General features: G+C 35.8%; 4 protein-coding genes across 7 annotated transcripts in view; 2 read left to right on the top strand and 2 right to left on the bottom strand.

Annotated features, from left to right (window-relative positions):
- Positions 1-3,283, top strand: part of ftr92 (finTRIM family, member 92) — a 43,039-nt gene extending 39,756 nt beyond the window's left edge. Inside the window, exons 6-8 of the mRNA XM_026199824.1 lie at positions 2,489-2,535; positions 2,573-2,591; positions 2,804-3,283. Of these exons, the coding sequence (XP_026055609.1) occupies positions 2,489-2,535; positions 2,573-2,591; positions 2,804-2,846 (109 nt within the window). The 3' untranslated portion in view covers positions 2,847-3,283. The remainder of the gene's footprint in view (positions 1-2,488; positions 2,536-2,572; positions 2,592-2,803) is intronic.
- LOC113041354 (tripartite motif-containing protein 16-like) lies at positions 273-2,035 on the top strand. 4 transcript variants are annotated; one of them, XM_026199827.1, is made up of 3 exons: positions 278-929; positions 978-1,037; positions 1,570-2,035. In XM_026199827.1, exons 1-3 carry the CDS (start codon positions 750-752, stop codon positions 1,708-1,710), a joined length of 381 nt encoding a protein of 126 aa, XP_026055612.1. In that variant the 5' UTR covers positions 278-749; the 3' UTR covers positions 1,711-2,035. The 4 variants fall into 4 exon arrangements, 2 of the variants coding, with proteins under 2 accessions (XP_026055612.1, XP_026055611.1); XR_003275386.1 differs by having other exon boundaries at positions 273-1,037; positions 1,805-2,035; XR_003275385.1 differs by having other exon boundaries at positions 273-1,037; positions 1,790-2,035.
- Positions 3,284-3,418: 135 nt separating the features above from the next.
- LOC113041349 (F-box/LRR-repeat protein 5-like) lies at positions 3,419-16,577 on the bottom strand. Its single transcript, XM_026199820.1, has 11 exons — positions 16,420-16,577; positions 15,148-15,363; positions 12,015-12,110; positions 10,588-10,768; positions 9,165-9,353; positions 7,855-7,980; positions 7,626-7,777; positions 6,483-6,565; positions 5,584-6,297; positions 5,232-5,380; positions 3,419-4,263 (listed from the first exon to the last, which is right to left on the bottom strand). Exons 1-11 carry the CDS (start codon positions 16,501-16,503, stop codon positions 4,187-4,189), a joined length of 2,067 nt encoding a protein of 688 aa, XP_026055605.1. The 5' UTR covers positions 16,504-16,577; the 3' UTR covers positions 3,419-4,186.
- The window catches only part of LOC113041353 (vitamin D3 receptor A), a 43,506-nt gene continuing 39,895 nt past the window's right edge, over positions 14,930-18,540 (bottom strand). Inside the window, exon 10 of the transcript XR_003275384.1 lies at positions 14,930-15,147. The gene's annotated coding sequence lies outside the window, so the exon portion shown is untranslated. The remainder of the gene's footprint in view (positions 15,148-18,540) is intronic.

Genomic DNA, 18,540 nt, shown 5'->3' with positions numbered 1-18,540 from the left:
TAGAACGACCAGACACAGGACCAGTTTCTTCCCTCAGGCAATCCATCTTATTAGTTTATTATAACAATCCAGTTATTATCTCCAGCTGATAATAACTGTGAAACACACTACACTATTTATATTTATATTCACATACACTTATTTATCTAACACACATATTTAGCATACACTTAAATTTTGCACATAATATACCTGTACATACATAACTGCTTTTTGTAATATACCTGCCATAAAATTGTCAATTTGTATATTGTCATTCCTTACCTACTTATTTGTATTTTTTGTATTTTATTCTTTTATTTTGGGATTTTTGTTCTATTGCTGTCATTCTGTTGCACTGCGGAGCTTCTGTCACGAAAACAAATTCCTCATAAGTGTAAACATATGGCAATAAAGCTAATACTTCTGATTCTGATTACACAGCAATGGAAAAGAGATTTGAAACCATATGATGGTACAATGTCTCTCCTCTGTAGACCTATATATAAATTCATTTAACTAGCTTCTTAGTTTGGTATTACTTTAATAAACACACAAATGACATCATCTTGGCAAGCAACTGTGTGTCTCTCTCTCTGTGTGTGTTTAAGTTTCACATTAGAGCAAGCTTCAGTTCTGTCTCTTTATCTGTGGCCACACACACACACACACACATAAGAGAGTCCCGCCCACAAACACGCACGAGGAAAAGAAAGAAACGAAACTAAACTGTTTGTAGAGTCCCTTTAACAGCGAGCTCCTTGTTCTCCATGCAAATGGCAGATGAACAGGACTCACGCGTGTGCTCCGTCTGCCTCCAGGACCTGCAGGAAACCAGCTGCCCTCGATGTAAACAGAATTCCTCACATGAGACAGACACACACTTACTGGTGGACGTCACTGGAGAACTCCAAAGAAAGAGGTGTCCCCAACATCACAAGCTCCTGGAGGTTTACTGCCGCACTGACCGCCAGTGTATCTGCTGCCTCTGCATGCTGGACACCAACCACAAACATCATGACATGGTCTCGGCTGCTACAGAACGAGCGGAGAAACAGGTAAGAGAGAAGCAGGGTCGGTTTAAGTCCAATTGAGTTTTTAATATGCAATGCATAAACAACTGGTTGGGTGGATATGTTTGAGAATAACCAGTGGCAGTTTGGTTAACAAATGGTATTTGGATGAGGGATTGTTGGTATGGACTTGGTTCTACAACCACAGAGTAGATGTTACTCAAATAAGACTTTGTTAACTCTTCCAAACAAAGACTTAATGATTGAAATCAATGAAAGACTATGACAATAAGAGAGACGATTGTTATTTTTGGAAATACACGTTTGAAGTTAGTCGATTTGACTGGTTGGGTGAATATGTTTGGAGAACAGCCAGCTGCAGTTTGATTCATAATCAGGAATTTGGTGAGAGATTGATGTTACGGACTTGGTTCCACTTCTATAAAGCAGATGTTGCTCAAAAAAAACTTTGCTTTTAAAGGGGACATATGATGCTTTTTTTTTTAAGATCAATATTTGGTGTATTTGGTGTTACAGAATATGTTGACATGCTTTAATGTACTGTACATGATATTAGGTCTTCTATGTCCCGACTTTCTCAAACGGATCGTTTTCTGTCGCTGCTTCTGACAAGTCTGCTCTGATTGGCCGAACACCCCAAGCACTCATCAGAAATATAACGCTGATTCAGAAGTGGCAGATTATAGCAAAGTCGTAGCAAAGTCAGAATCACCTCCTCTCTGCATTACACAAATATTTCCGCATAGTGATGTAGAGATGTTCACCGAACTGCTCAGCTTTATACGGAGAAGCCACACAGAGATGATTAGGCTGGTCCAAAGTCAGATGACCATAGAGTTGAACCGGATTCAGGGACATTTGGAAGGTCTGGAAAAGGAGATCTCAAAGTTGAAGAGAAATTGTATGAAAAAATGCATTTCAATGCTTGTGCATTCTCACTCAAATGTTTTGCATGATCCAAAAGAAACTTTGCATTTCCTCACAAACCTCCATGGAAAATGTAAAGGAAATGCAAAGGTTTTGTTAAGTGACCTCGAAGTTTATCAGAGGAACCAAAAAGCACTGAAACAGGATTTTCCCTCTAGTCTCATATATTCTCCATCTCCATGCCACTTTAGTAAATTGGAGGACAAATCTTACCTACAGAGTTTAACTCCAACCCTAACCAAACACCTGACAAACCGAACCAAAGAGTTTACTAGAAAGGGTATAAGCAGGTGTATTTGATTAGGGTTGGGGCTTAACACTGCAGGCTTCGAAGGCCTGAGGGTCTTGCTTTAGGAAAGGGGTCTCCAAACTTACCCCTGGGAGGCCGGTGTCCTGTACAGTTTACCTACACCCCTAATTAAACACACCTGAACCCACAAGGTCTTACCAGACACTCTAGACCCAGGGCCGAGTTTGGAGACCCCTGCCTAATGGACTCTGGAGTACTCCACAGAACACTTGGGATTTACAAAATTTTGTAGTTATTTTGCAGAAAGATCCTCCTGCCACGAGAACCCAAGACAAGGGAGGACTTTATACAGGGCAAGTCTTTTTTTAAACCATTGCCAAACTTCAGTATGAAGTCAAAAGGTACAACATGAAAATCCCAATCCCTAAAGATGTTTAGCCTTAGTACTGGTTTTGTTACCGAAGGATAATTAATTCACATTAAGTTCTGTTTTGCATACTAAGACAACTTACCGAGTTGTGAAGACCCAAGTATGTCTGCATAGACTGGTGTTGGGGTAAAGCTGGGCTTTACTTGGGTTTGTATTTTCCCCTTGTTTCTCATTTCCCATCAGTTCTGGTTCCCTCGAGTCTGGACCCAAACACGGCCCTCTGTGAGCTGCAAGAAGCCGGATCACCGCAAGCAGTGGACAGACCCGAGAAAAATAAAACTTGTAGAAAACAAAGACGCATAAGAACAGCCGTAAGGAGAAGAAAATGTCTCCAAATTGGAAAGTGAGGCACCAGCAGTCCTAAATAATTAAGGTGGAAATTTGCATCTTGAATCGTAAAGAATAAAAATGTTTTCTTTAAATAAATCTTGAGGGGAAATGACATCATTAGTAGTGCAAAATAAATGTAATCTGGTAGTACAATATTTTTATTTATTTATTTGGTAGCTTGATGTTAAATGGATTATTTTATTTTATTTTATTTTTTAAAGGTACTGACATCGTTACACATTACAAATAAGGGGGTTGCTTTTCAAACACGGTTCAAAACTTTAAAGGTTTCATTAACGGGAATTTAATTCTTGAAGTTCTCATCCCACAGAACAGGAGACGAATCGAAGAGCGGCTCTTTTATTCACACATTTTCAAACTTGTTGCACAGGTTTGAGTTCATCCCTGACTCGCGTGGTGGAAGTAAGACAACCCCAAGCTCAATAAACACTTCAACACAGACAAACGTTATCTCAAGGTGCTTTTAATGGTCAGCGGAGAGCCCAAAAGAAACAGATCATGCAGCATCTACAAAAAAATAATAATTCTGAAGAATGAGTGGAGAATTAGTGAGTATAATATACCCAGGACTTACTACAGTTCACAAACCAACGCCTGAAGTCTGGGAAAGCGCTCCTAGTTTGACATGCTTGCCAGATATTTAGTCACAGATGAGGTTTCGCTCAATGGAGCTGAAGAGAATATCTGCAACTAAAATCTGTCGAACATCCAATCATTCATCAGGTTATGAACACAATAACACAGCGTCTGGTTGTTTTCTCAATGAGCTTATGAACTCAGGCTTATTTTCCCATTCACACACTCTTAAGTCCAGAGTAGGGGAACCGAAGCAGGTGATTTTAACATCAAACCTAAAGTAACGGTTCAGTAAAGTCAGATTTGAGCTTGAGACGGAGGCGTTAGAGACTCTAAACCCTACACAATAACATCGTGAAGCACTCAATTCATCCCATGTGACTGGAAAGGAGCCTGTGGACCATTGAAATATTTACAAATATACATCATTCAGTTCCTTCACAATACCTCTCAGAAATTGCAATGAAGTTGATTGGTTTACAATGCCCAATTTCACTTTATTTGAAGCGTTTTTTGGTTCGAGGGAAATCAAATCGCGTCGAAGAGCATCTTGAACCAATTTCCCGATTAAAGTGCACATGGATGAGGGATGAGAGGGGGACGCGGGGTTAAAGAGAGATAGACACAGAGAAAAGAGCATCACTCTCCGGATCGACAGCAAGCCCTGAAGCCGCACTGCAGATTCTGACACCCGCTGGCCGTATCAGCATGAGGACCTGCAGAACCAGAGACAGTCATGTTTAGCTTTCAATTCATGCGCTGGAATCAACCCAGAAATAAAGCATACATCTAGAGCTGGAGTGGAGGGTCGTGGACACAGGAATAAACAGAAAACATGCTACATCTAGATAATAAAATGCAACTCAGCAATAAACTCCCATGCAATGCAAAGACAGAGTTCATAACAACCCACCCTTTACTTACCAAGATCCCGTCATACTTGGGACTTCATATGTGGATTTGTGTGCATTACAGTCATTTACATTCAGCAGACCGTTTCATACATTAATTACATTCATGTAACAAGGATTCACAAATGTTTTTGTCAGCCAAGCACATTTAAGAATAAATATTAGGGATTTTAAGAGTATATATATACACACACACATACATATACATACATGCATACATATTCTCGCGCACTCATATTTAAAAAAAAAAGACTTAAAATATTATATTATTATATTAATAGTATCTCAGATTTTGCCATTTTAGTAAGTAAAACTTTGATTTTGACTTCTTTGAAATAAAAAAATGCTCAATGAAAAATGTTACTATATTAATATAGTAATCTAAAAAATTTATATTAAAATAAAAAATTTTACAATTTTTTTTTTTTTAATAAAACATTACCTGGTCACTTTCTAACTTTTACTATTAACTATAAACTGCAACTTCTGCTTTAACTACCTTACTATTAAAAACCCGAAAATTAAGAGTTTTTTTTAAGAGTAGGATTAAAGGATCTAAAATATTGTCATGCAGAATAATATTAACATATGCTTCATAAATACTAATAATTAAGTTATATACTAGTAATATGCATGCCAATAAGCAACTAGTTAATAATGAGAATCTGGTCCTTAAGTTAAGGTGTTACTCATCATTAATATTCCTAGGTTGTCAGAAAGCCAGCAGCTCAGTTTGGACATTGTGTGTTGTGTGTTGTGTGAGTGTGTGTTACCGTTGATGTTATCGCAGTAGTAAAAGTGCTCGATGTTGAGGGAGGGGCAAACGGACACCAGCTCCTGCAGCCCCGCCCCCGTGATGAGCAGACAGCCGGACAGATTGAGATGCAGCAGAAGAGGAAGTCCTCCACGCTGAGACAGACACCTGCAACACACACACACCTTCAGACACCGTCTTGATCACATTTAATATAACTTTATAAAGGAACACATTTAATAGCATATTTGCGTTCTCTGACGTATCCGATTTGTTTAAAGAATCAAGACATTTCTCCGGTATTTCCACTGACTCCTGAATCTGTGGCATTATGATGAGAAATCACTTACGAGAGAGCACTTATTTCGTACCTCAGGCCGAGATCTGTGATCTGATAGCATCCAGACAGGCTGAGGAACCGGAGTGCTCGATAGGCTCCTGATTGGTCAGTCCTGTTGTGACGCTCAGGGCAAGGTTCACCCTCAAACGAGCATTTAGTCCGAAACTCAACACTGCCCCCGGTGGCCTGGAGGTCACAGTGCACTTCTCTCATAGTCCAGAGCGCCGTGTCAGACGTGCAGCAGGTCGAGTGACCACAGAGGGCCTCGCCCATAGAGCCGTACCGCCAGGGGGAGGAGCTAATACCAGTCCTGAAGCTCCGCCTCTGGCTCCTCCCACAGCAGCATGAATCGCCACCTCCCTTTGGCTCTAAAATGCAGCCACGCCCATTTTCCTGTACTGACACACCCCCTCGTCTTCTCCAATCGGCCGCATCCTCGATGTCAGCGAGTTTTGCCGGGTCGAGAACCCAGATGTGGGCGGGGCCACAGCCGGAGCCACGCCCACCAGGTCTCCGCTTGAAAATGAGATCCTGGCAACTGCGTCCCATTGGTGGGAGGAAACACTCGTCCTGGAATCTGATGGGAGAAGGCGGGGCTTTCAGCAGCTTGGCTCTACGATCCGGGCTGGGCGATGTCAAGTCGCCCAATCCCAGCGACAGGATCTTCAGTGTGCGGTCCGTGATTTTATCGCATCCCGAAAGATCCAGCCGCTCCAGAGTACGACACACACCGAACTCCGCCCAGCTGGGGAAAAAAAACGGAAAGTTTTAATATTCATGATTTCAAATGAACAGTGTTGGGAAGGTTACTCTGGAAATGTTATGGGTGTCTCATATTTTAAAGCATCTTTTACACAAATGGGTTCGATAAAGTCAGGGAGCCATTCTAACAAATACACATGAAAATAATAAATCAGAAGAAGAGCCGACCTGTCGAAGGCCGAGTCGGAGACGTCCGTCTGCGTGAGATCCAGGTGAGTCAGGTTTGGGCACAAACTGAGGATCTGTCGCACCTGGAACGACAAATCAGGGCATTTATCTACCTATTTATTTAAATGGCATTACAGCATCTAGGAATACATAAATAATAATAATACATATCTATACACACACACACACACACACGTCTTTTCAAATGAAAATAACTTTAAATAGTTCACTGAAGTTTCAGAAAAATATAACAATATAATTAATCCAGTATAATATATAAGAATTACATTTAATAATAATAATAATTTACAAAAACACAATATAATATCTATATTTCCTAAAAATATAGTAGAAGAATACATATAATAGAATATAAAAATGTAATAAATAAATTATATAATTCACATATAAAATGTTTTTAAAAAGTATTAATTCATTATAGTAATAAAAAATATAATTAAAAAAATAATAAAAGCAGGAAATATCCTTAATTCAGCTATTTTACAAAAACAATATAATAACGATATTTCCTAAAAATACAGTAATAGAATATAACATTTAATTTAATAATTATATTATATAATTCAGAGATTAAGTATTAATTCATTCTATTAATAAATAATAATAAAAAATAATAAAAAAATAAAAGCGGGAAAATATGCTTAATAGTCCGTTATCTTTCAAAAAGGTTTCATAATAGTGTAATAGTTCCTAGACATAAAATATAAGTAATATATTATTTTATAATAATAATGATGATTAGATTAGATTGCAGGTCACAAATTAAACCTTTTTTTGGGAATAAAAAAACATCTATAAACTACATGTAATAATAAAGTATAACATTTAAAAGGACTAGTAAATATGGTTAACAGTTAAAGTTCTCCTACAAAAACAATGAAATATCACCATCACGTTAGCTCACAGATTACACCTTTATAATAATTTAACAAATAAATATAAAAAACACTCATGAAACAAGCAGAACAATGCGTGTGTAAATTGCTGGTACACTTTCGGATTCATGAAAAGGTTTGTGTTTAGGAAATGTCAGAAGTGCACGCTGAACAAACGAGGCGTGCCCCGTTGGGTGTTGTTCCTGGTGACCTCATGACCCCGCGGTCTGACATCAGAGGTACACACCATCTTACTGGAGACGGTGGAGCTGTAGGCCAGACTGAGCGAGCGCACGGAGCGACCGACGGAGGGCAGCAGGGTCTGGATCATCCCGTCCAGCAGCCTCTTCTCTCTCTGAACCGCACGGATGTCTGGAGACTCGTCCTCCTCCGCCGTCTCTGAACACACACACAGAGGAACACACGGATGAGCTGCGGCCCCAGAGGATCATGGGAAGGAAAGCTCTGAGACTCACCTGATTCATCCACGTCTGCGTCCTCGTCCCACTCCTGATAGGCTCGTCCCTCGTCCTGCAGACTCTTCACCCAATCCTCGTCCGGCTCCTGGTCCGAGTCGCCCGGGGGACCGCAGTAATAATCCCCTGCACACAGATCACATGCATCCCATAATGCAACATCATCTTTCTCATTTAAACTGGATTGAGAATGTTAAACAACTCGCATTATATTTATTTGAGCCTAGGCTATATATCTAGCACTTACTATTCTTAAAAAAAATGATAATAAAAAATAAATAAAAAACTTTTTAGACTTGCACTCCATTTATTTTCAAACTCCTTGTTTTCTAAAAAAAATAAAAAAATAAACTAGCTTTCCTAATCTTTTTTGTATTATATGTATTTGTTTACATCTATTATACAATTATCAAAAGCAAAACAAAAGTCCTCTTACAGTAACTTGATGTATTCTTTTATTTTATCAGTTTTCTTTTTATTCATTATATAATAAAATAAGCTGATTGAGACGTCTTAGAGCACTTGCATATTGCTCTTTTTGTTAAAATCGTCTGCTAAATTACTAAATGTAAATGTGACAATGTATTCAATTCATTAAAGTTTTAGAATTCTGAAAGTATTTGTTATAGTTGTTTTTATTAACTTTCCAATTGTGTAATATGTTTAGGAAACACTGCTCTAAATAACTAACAGATCCAGGTGTGGTCACAAGAGGGCGACAAAGTGACAAAACTGAAATTTACAATATTTATCTTCTGTTTATTTATTTATTATCAGGTTACTGGTCTTATTTCTGAATAATGATGCATTTAATTACAATAATTTTGCTAAACACTGAGATCAAAATTATTAAAAATCACAGACTTTTTTAAAATGCTGTATCATTTCATGCCAAAAAATAAAAGTTGAAAATACAATGATCACAACAAAATTAATATATCACAAATCAATAGAACATAATATTAAAGTTCTTACAAAATAACTACATAAAAAGTGTTATGCGATTTAAAAAATTAAGAAATATAAATTTAATTATGCATTTTAAAGTTTATACATATATTTGAATAAATGTATAATATTTAATATCAATGACTCCCTGACTTCAAAAGCGTTGTGCATCTAATAAACTTTTTTTAAAATACGTTTATCAGGTATTTTATGTATTTGAATAAATAAATATATAAATTAGCTTAAAATAATGAGCTGAAGTATGCTGCGCTCCTCTGGCTCTCACTGTGCGGTGTATAGATCAGATCAGATCTTGTCTGCGCTCCTGGTGTTCAGTGATGGAGCAGACAGGTGTAACGCACCTCGAGCCCAGCGGACGGGGTACAGATGTCTCCACAGGGATCCGGTCTTCACCACCTGAGACCAGACGCTGCACACCTGAGCGCAGCGACACAGATCCTCGGGTCCCAGGAGCCTGAAGATGCGCAGCAGCAGTTCCTGCGGCAGCACGGACACCGACGCAGACGCAGACGCTCGCCCGCCGCCCCGCTCTGAGGAACACAACACACAGCACAGATCACACCAGGGGAATTCAGACTTACTTCAGTGTGAAACACATTGAGAAATCAGAGAGGAACTCAAACATCCCATCAGTAACAGCACAGCAGGACCAACTCTGACCCTGGAGCACTAAACCAGGCAGGAGACTCAGATTTACTGAGGTCTGGTGTGTGAGGAGGACAATATTACAACAGCTGGAAACTGAGGGAGCAACAAACATCTGAATATTGAGGAAATCATCTTTAAAGTTGTTCAAATTAAGTTCTTTGCAATGCATATTACTAATCAAACATTGAGTTTTGATATATTTACAGTAGGAGATTTACTGGAACATGATCTGTACTTAATATCCTAATGATTTTTGACATAAAAGAAACATTCACAATTATGACCCATAAAATGTATACAAATACACCCCAGAGACTCGAGACTGCTTCTGTGCTCCAGAGACACTTATATTCAGACAAACATGTGTCACAGTGAGGACCACTGATGTTAGGACCGCGGGATTTAGGGAAAGAAAATGTCATTTCTAAGTTTTCTTAAAAAAAAATGTATTAAAAAAAAAACATATACATATACACAGACACCTGTTTTAATAATTCCAATATTATAAAATATACTTTTATTATTAAATAATATATAATATTTAATTACAAATAAAAAAATTTTTTATACAAAGTGGCATGTTTTTATTATTATTATTATTATTATTTCTAGTTTTACTGCACAATTATGGTAAAAACCATAATTATGATCCTTGTCAAAACTGAAATTGTCATTATATCTAATCATTTCTTTTAGAAACATGCATTTATCTGTATTAAATATTTTGTGATCACACAATAACAGTCACTACCAGAGAATAACAACACTACTACTAATAATAATAACACTAGCTATTATTATAATTATTAGTGTTGTTGTTTTACTAAATAAAATATTCAACAAAATAAGAAACGTTACCAAACACTACAAATAATTACTATAAGTCTATATAAAAAAATTATATAGAATTATTAAAATAAATAATACAAATGATTGTTATTATACATTTAGTTATTTGCAGACGCTTCTCTCCAAATACACAGCAGAAGTGTTATTATAATAAAGACTATAATATCCTGATATCTGGTGGATGTTTGTGATTGTGTGACGGAGCTGACGGAGTAAGAGCAGGATCTACTGTCTGTCATCGCTCACAGAGGATGCTTCTGCGCTCACCGTCCTCGCTCTTCTCGTGGTGGGAGTACTTGAAGACCTTGTGCAGCTCCTCGGCGTGACTCCAGAGGTTCAGGTCCTTCAGCAGATCTGCAGCGGAGCTCCAGTGCTGGAGCATCACCTGACGCTTGATCGCCTTCAGCTCCTCGTACGAGAAGTACTCCATCAGCATGGGCTGGTACACCTGACACACACACACACACACACGCGTCAGACACACACACCACTGCAGGCTCCTGTCCAACACTGGCGCAAGAACACAGGAAAAACTACCATCATTTCATCATAAAACACTTCTGCTTTGCACTTCTTAATAGTATTACGTTTATTTCTTGGTAATGCACATTTAACAGTAAAGCACTTGGGAGGCATGCAAAATGTACTTCAACAACAACAGTAATGTGCAAACGATATTTATTTGAACAAAAAAAAAATATATATATACACTACTCAAATGCACCAAGTCTGGAGTAATGATGCTGTAAATTCAGCTTTGATCACAGAAATAAATAGTGGTTTAATAGATATTCACATAGAAAACAGATGGTTTCAATTTTAATAATATTTGAGATTTTCAGTTTATTTTTGATCAAATAAATGCAATCTTTGTCAGCAGGAGAGAGACAATAAAAACAAAATGTTGCCGACCCAAACTTTGGAAACCTGGTGTATATTTTAGAAATAATTAAAAATTAAAACAATTAAAATAGAACACTTCTCTCTGGTATTAAATACAAACATGATTAATATATTTGTAATAAAAGGCTCCTTATTTTTGCTGAAAATTTAATGAATTAATTAATAATTGATTGCTTTTAATATAAAATAAATTCATAGTGACAAAGCTAACAGAATTGTAGGATATGCCTTTAGTATTATAGTATATAGCAAATATTATTTAAAAAATAAATAAATAAACAAGGATTCAGCTTACAGAATCATATAAAGACCTATGAAGCATTATTAATTGAATCTCAGGAGATACTTTAAAATTAAAGAACAAAATAATGAAAAAAATAAAAATCCAAACAAATAAATAAAAAAATAAAAAATAAATGAAAATCGAAACAAATAAAACAAAAAATAAAAATCTAAACAAATAACAAAAAATTTAATTATTGAAAATCCAAACAAATAAAAAATAAAAAACAAATAAAATAAAGAAATTAAATAAATGAGAATCGAAACATAACAACAAAAAATTCAAATAAATAAAAATCCAAACAAATAAAACAAAAAAATAAAATTAAAAAAATAAAAATAAAATAAAAATCCAAACAAAACAAAAATAAATCCTGACCAGCTGATATAACTGAGCGATGTAGGTAGTGTTGTGTGTGTGAGCGCGTGTGAAGCAGTGATGTTAATGAGAGCAGAGCTGCTGTGTGTGTGTGTGTGTGTGTGTGTGTGTGTGTGTATCTCAGTCTCACCTCCTCTTCCTCCTTCATGTGAGGAAGGAAGTCCTGTGTGAAGGCCTCCAGTCTCTCCTTCAGCTGCTGTGTGTAGTTCAGCTGCTCGTACTCGCTCTGAAACACACTCATTACTGAATAAACCAGACACACAGCCCTGATGAGATCTGCTCTTATTCTACGCTGATGTTCACAGACACTCGATCTCTTCACTCTTAACATTTCCGGACAGGAACTCAGAGCAGGATTTCCCAATGCCCTGTAAATAACCCAGTGGAAAATTCCCAAAATTGGGCAAGTTTGGCCTTTTAATTAATTACAAAATAGTAATAATAAATTACAGCATTTTATCTTGTCGCCCAACTTAAAATATACATAATATAGTTTCTTATAATAATTTATATGTTTATCCATTATTATTTTTTAAGCTTTTCTTTGGCCATTTAAAAGAAATGACTAAACTTTGTGTTTCTGCCTTATTTTTTATTAATGTGTTATTTTAGCATTATCAAGTCTTTGAAATACTGCATGAGTTTTTATTTTTATATCTTTCATTTTATTTTAAAATTTAATTTTAGTGTTTTAGTATTTTTTTTGTTTGTTATTTTTTTAAATAGTTGTATAGTAAACAAAATAAAAATTAGATTAATATACATAAAGAATTAAACATCTAGCGAACTGAATAGAACTAAATCAATTAAAATTAAAAAAACATACACTAAATCAATAAAAGCTCGATTTAAACCAACAAATAAAAACAGAAAATACAAATAAATCCTAAATAAATAAAGAACTAAATTAAATAATAATAATTGAATACAATATTTGTTTAAATATGTTTATATTTGAAAATAAAAATACAAACCAGAAAAAAATAAAGATAAAGAATAAAACATTAAATATAACTAATTGGATAAATGGATTAAATAAATACAATGGATAATTAAAAGATAAAAACTACATAAAATTATTTTTTTTTAAATGGACAATTGATTTTTTTTAAATATCTTTTTTTATATACATACTTTAAGTTTGCTATTTTAGTACAGCAGGTTAAATTAACTAACTACTAATAAACTGAATAAATAGATTACAATGCATTTTTAAAATGACTAAAAAACATATTTAAAAAATCAATAACCTTGGCCAAAATAAAACAAGTAAAAATAGATAAATAAATAAAAATTAACTACATTAAAAAAAAAAACAATTGACAAAAATATATATTTCCTAAATACATCTAATGTAGTTTTTGTACATATTTATGTCAGCTTTAGTTTATTTTATTATACCATAATCTAATGACAAGGAGAATTATTTCCTTGCCACGTTTTCTTTTATACTTTATTCTATTTCAAGTAACCGTTTTTTTTTTTTTTTTTTATGGATTTAGCTTTAACTAACTATAATACAAGAGCCTGGAGCACAAAAGCAGTCTGAAGTCTCTGGGGTATATTTATAGAAATAGACAAAAATACTAGAGATGTTCCGATACCCTTTTTCTCTTCCCGATACCGATTCCGATACCTGGGCTCAGGGTATCGGCCGATACCGAGTACTGATCCGATACCTGGGTGTATATCTGTATATACAGCTGTATATACTACTAGCCCTGTGTAAATTGCTAGAATTTTTTTATGGTGTGCTTCAGACAGATCCCTCAATAAAACATGAACAAATACATGGTGAACTACTGTATTTATTACAGTATTTTTATTATCTAACATGAATTTGACAGTATTATTTATTTTCTTATGCAAAAAAGAACTTCAAATGCAGCCAAAAATCTAACACCGCAAACTAAAAAAGGTATTTAAGTTTTACAATATAACTGTATAAAAAAACTGCAACAAATAAGTCTAGGAATATAAAAAAAGATCTATTAATCAGATAATCTCTAACAAGTAAAAAACAAGTAAAAAACAAGCAACCATCTAGGCATAATTATTATTATTATAGAGATGTATTATTATTACTGTAGGCTACAACAGTAGCTTTATATATTGTCAATTTACTCATGTAAACCAAACATTTATTTGAATGGGCTGCCATGAAGATCTTTGAGTGTCTGTGTTTATGATATGACAGTATTCTCAAATGAAACGGTAAATTCTCATGAAGTGACGGTTTATGCGTTCGTGTCCTCATGACACACAGCAGAGACTACAAAACAGCGAGCTCTCGCGCATCTGTGCCAGTCACCCACAGAGATGTAGATTTTGCGGGAGTAATATTTAAATAGTATTTTGCAGTTTAATATTCACAGACACTAGTATATATTCGGCTACTGTCTGGAGCCCTGCGCTTTGACTTACACGGAAGCGACTGAACGCAGCTGCCGGTACTGAATATACTCGAGAGTCTGTAACTACCGGTACTACAGAGACATACTGCTAACCACTGATCTATAATATAGTAGCGGCTTCACTGTCTGTTGGCAGTTTAGAATGTGATGAGTGATCCAGTCATATATAGATAAGGGCTGCTAACGCGTTTTCATTTCTTCTTCGCTGCTCTAAACAGGGGTTGCTTGTGGCAACACAGCACAACTTCCTGTGTTTGTAATGCATTTTGAGCAGCGAAGAAGAACCGTGCAGCGGTTAGGCAAAGCTTGCGGTCATAACTAGGTCTTTTTTAAGAAAATGGTATCGGATCGGTATATGGGTTCATGTACTCGCCGATGCCGATGCCAGAATTTGTTGTGGTATCGGAGATATTTCCGATACTAGTATCGGAATCGGAACAACTCTAAAAAATACACTGTATGGCTCAAAATCATACATTTTTTATTTTATGCTAAAAATCATTAGGATATTAAGTAAAGATCATGTTCCATGAAGATATTTTGTAAAAAATTCCTACAGTAAATATATGAAAACTTTTTGATTAGTAATATGCATTGCTCAGAACTTCATCTGAACAACTTTAAAGATGATTTTCTCAATATTTAGATTCCTCAGATTCCAGATTTTCTAATAGTTGTGTCTCAGACAAATATTGTCCTCCGAACAAACCACACATCAATGGAGAGCTTGTTTATCAGTTTAAATGACTGGCTTCGTGCTCCAGGTTTCACATAAACAGTGAGAAGTGCGTAAACAAGGTCTGACCACTGAACTAACACACACACACACACACACACACACACACACACCTTGACGCCGCGCAGCCCCTTCTCGAACAGCGACAGCATCTCCGAGAGCTTGTTATCTGCGTGCACGTGATACACGGTCTGACTGCGCTCCTGCAGCAGCTCCATGATGCACTCGTTCTCGATCTGCTCGTGCATCTTGAACTCCTGAAACGTGGCCAGGAGCGACTGCAGGAACGAGCGCAAGTCCCTGATGTTGGAGAAGTTAGTGTTGGACAGCTGTGGAGGAGAGGAACACACCAAACACAGCAATGAAGCATCTCTCATCCGTCTCAGAGAAAACAGGATCCAGTGAGCCGTACAGACTCAGGACTGTGAACCTGATGCATTTTTTTTTAGACACATGAAAACGTCTGTGTTTGTAGGACGGCGGTCCCTGATCGTGTGTGTGTGTGTGTGTGTGTGTGTAGCATCTAAACGATTGAGAAGATCAGCGTTGATCGTTACACTGCTATCAGAGGAGCATTAGTGTTATATTACACTCAGTCATGAGTTCAGAGACAGTCAACACTGCAGCTGTGTGTGTGTGTGTGTGTGTGGAGTCATCTTACATAATCAGGATGTGTGTGTGTGTCTCAGTGCAGGTTTCAAAGCTACACACACTCCATGCAAAACTTGTTCAATGTCGTACATATTCATCTGCAGAGCATAAACTACATTTAAAGTGCTTCAATCTCGAAAAAATTATATTTGTAGACCACACAGACTGAATGTGGCGTATTTCACATCTGTGTTACATATTAATACACAGATTACAAGGTTCATATTGTGTCAGTAAATCAATAAATCGATCGAAAAGAAAGATTTCAGTATATTTCGACACGCAACACTTTCAGACACTGCGTAGTTCCGCGTGTCACGTGGGTTACGAGGAGTTTGGAGTGTTTATATTCGTGCTAGTCAATACAAAACACTTGTTTTAAAGATCTGAGATCAGAAATGGGCTTTAAATGCAACCGTATGCGAGTTATGATGATTATATGGCATTTGATAACGTGTTTTGAACCGATCTGAGATCAGAGATTCTTATTAAACTCTCATAGCTTCTGTCTATGGATACGAATGTGCTAAACTGTGCATAATATGTATAAATAACGATGAAATAAAGAGTTTGTGCTGATCTGAGATCAGACGGTTGTCAGACATACACATTAAACTCTGATGTCGGTGTATTAGCCGTCTTGCTAACGATTAGCGCTCCTCAAACACACCTTTTACAGACTTTAAAAACTCCCTCAGTGGGTAAAATAACAGATTAACGGATCAGACTCTAACCTTCTCGCTGTAGAGCCCCACCAAGTGCTTCATGCGCCAGTGAGGCCCGGTAAAAACATCCACCTCGTCGGGAAACGGAGACATCGCGCCTCCATTAGCTCCCACCGCGGACTGAGCGCGGGAAGCCAGATCCGGCGGGAAATATCCCTCCTCAGACGAACAACGACACAATCAACAAAAAAATACAAACATAAAACAAAATAAACCGACATTAAACAAAGTCATCAAATAATTAAATAAATACAAATAGAATATATAATTAAATAAACCAACATTAAACACAGTCATCAAATAAATACAATTATAAAATTAAATAAACCGACATTAAACAAAGTCATCAAATAAATATAAATAAAATAAAGCGAAATTAAACAAAGTCAAAAAAGAAATACTAATAATATAAAAATATAAAATAAAATAATCCGAAATAATAATAAATAAAATCCCATCACACAGAGGAAAGCAACAACAGCATAAACAAAATATCAAAATATATGTAATATTTAAAATAAACATCCTCCTCTGACCATTTTTAGTCAAATTAAAATCACAGACGTCAAATGATTAATCACAACTAATCACATCCAAAATAAGTTTTTGTTTATATAATATATGATTGTATTGTATTATGCGCGCGCACATACAGTATATATTTTGAAAATATTTGCATGTATATATTTATATTTATATAATGTATTTTCTCATATATAAACAGCATATATTTTACATTTATGCATTATAAATATGCACAGTACACCCACATACATTATGTAAACAAAAACATGTATTTTTGATGCAATTAATCGTGATTAATCGTTTGACAGCACCATTATAATTATTATTATTTTTTTATAATTTATTTTTCCCCCCGTTTTGATTTCTCAAGTTTTAGTCATTTTTGTTGTTTTTGTCATTAATTAATTTTATTTGAGTTATTTTAGTACAAGAAGCTACAATTTTCTTATTTTATGAATGAAAATAAGAAATGTTCCCTTGAAATAAAGCGTTTATATTTAAGTCGTTTTATTGAACTATAATAACCATGAAATGTTTTAGAACAGTTAATATAAACAAAACTCTCCACAACATACAATATATATATATATATATATATATATATATATATATATATATACACACATTAAGAACAACAAAAAAAAAGTTTTTAAAAAATCATTATACAATAGGAAAAATCTTTATGCCTACCTGTGCCATAAAATATTTATTCATAAAGTGTGACAATGCAAATCATTGTTTTTGTTGTTGTTTTTACTATTATTGTTTAAAAAATTATTTACCTTGTGTCTAATGGGTGATAAACAAAGGCGAATTCAGAGGACTCTGAAAGCACTTGGCAACCCGGATGACGTCATTACGTCTTCGTGCACATTGACGTGTCCGAGACGAACTGACACGCGTGCGCGCCATTAAATCACGCACAAATGCGTACAAACGTTATATTAAATAACGGGTGTACAACACAAAATGGAACAAAAGTCAAGACATGTTGAACGTTACTTTGTGTACAATAAAATGTTTCTTTTCATTTCCATTATTTTAGTATGAACTGACTGCAAATGTAGCAAAGTGTATTAAACTAAACGAGAAAAAACAGAAAAAAGAGAATTTTAAACTTTAAATTTTAATTTTTTTACTTTATTTGCCTGTCAAATGTCGAGAGCGCATAATTGTAGCGCGAAAGTACATTCATATAAAGCGCGAGCCTGAATCTCTCTCCTCGCGCGCTCTCAGATACACGTTGCTCTTGTAAGAATTTTCTCTGGGCTCGCTCAGAGAGTGGGACTGCACATAAAACGTGTTCAGTGCAATCGCGAATCTCTCCTCTACGCTTAAAGTAAGCGTGTTTGTGCTTAGAATGCGTCCCGTGGGTTCGCGAATAGCCAAATACTCTTATCTTCAATTTCTTTTTCTTTGCTCTTGGCATAAACCATAGACATATAAATACCTAGACGCCTCATTGGCCGCTTTGAGCCGCCATGTTAGTGAGGGCAAGACTGCCTTAAAACAAATGAAAGAAAACGGGGGAGCTGCGGTTTTTACTGAATAAAAACACCATAACGTTCACATTTATCAACCGATTTCAGAGGTTTGTGATCTACG

This window comes from Carassius auratus, chromosome 23, assembly GCF_003368295.1.
Source record: "Carassius auratus strain Wakin chromosome 23, ASM336829v1, whole genome shotgun sequence".
Lineage (NCBI taxonomy): Eukaryota > Metazoa > Chordata > Actinopteri > Cypriniformes > Cyprinidae > Carassius > Carassius auratus.
This window is presented reverse-complemented; position numbering and strand designations above follow the sequence as displayed.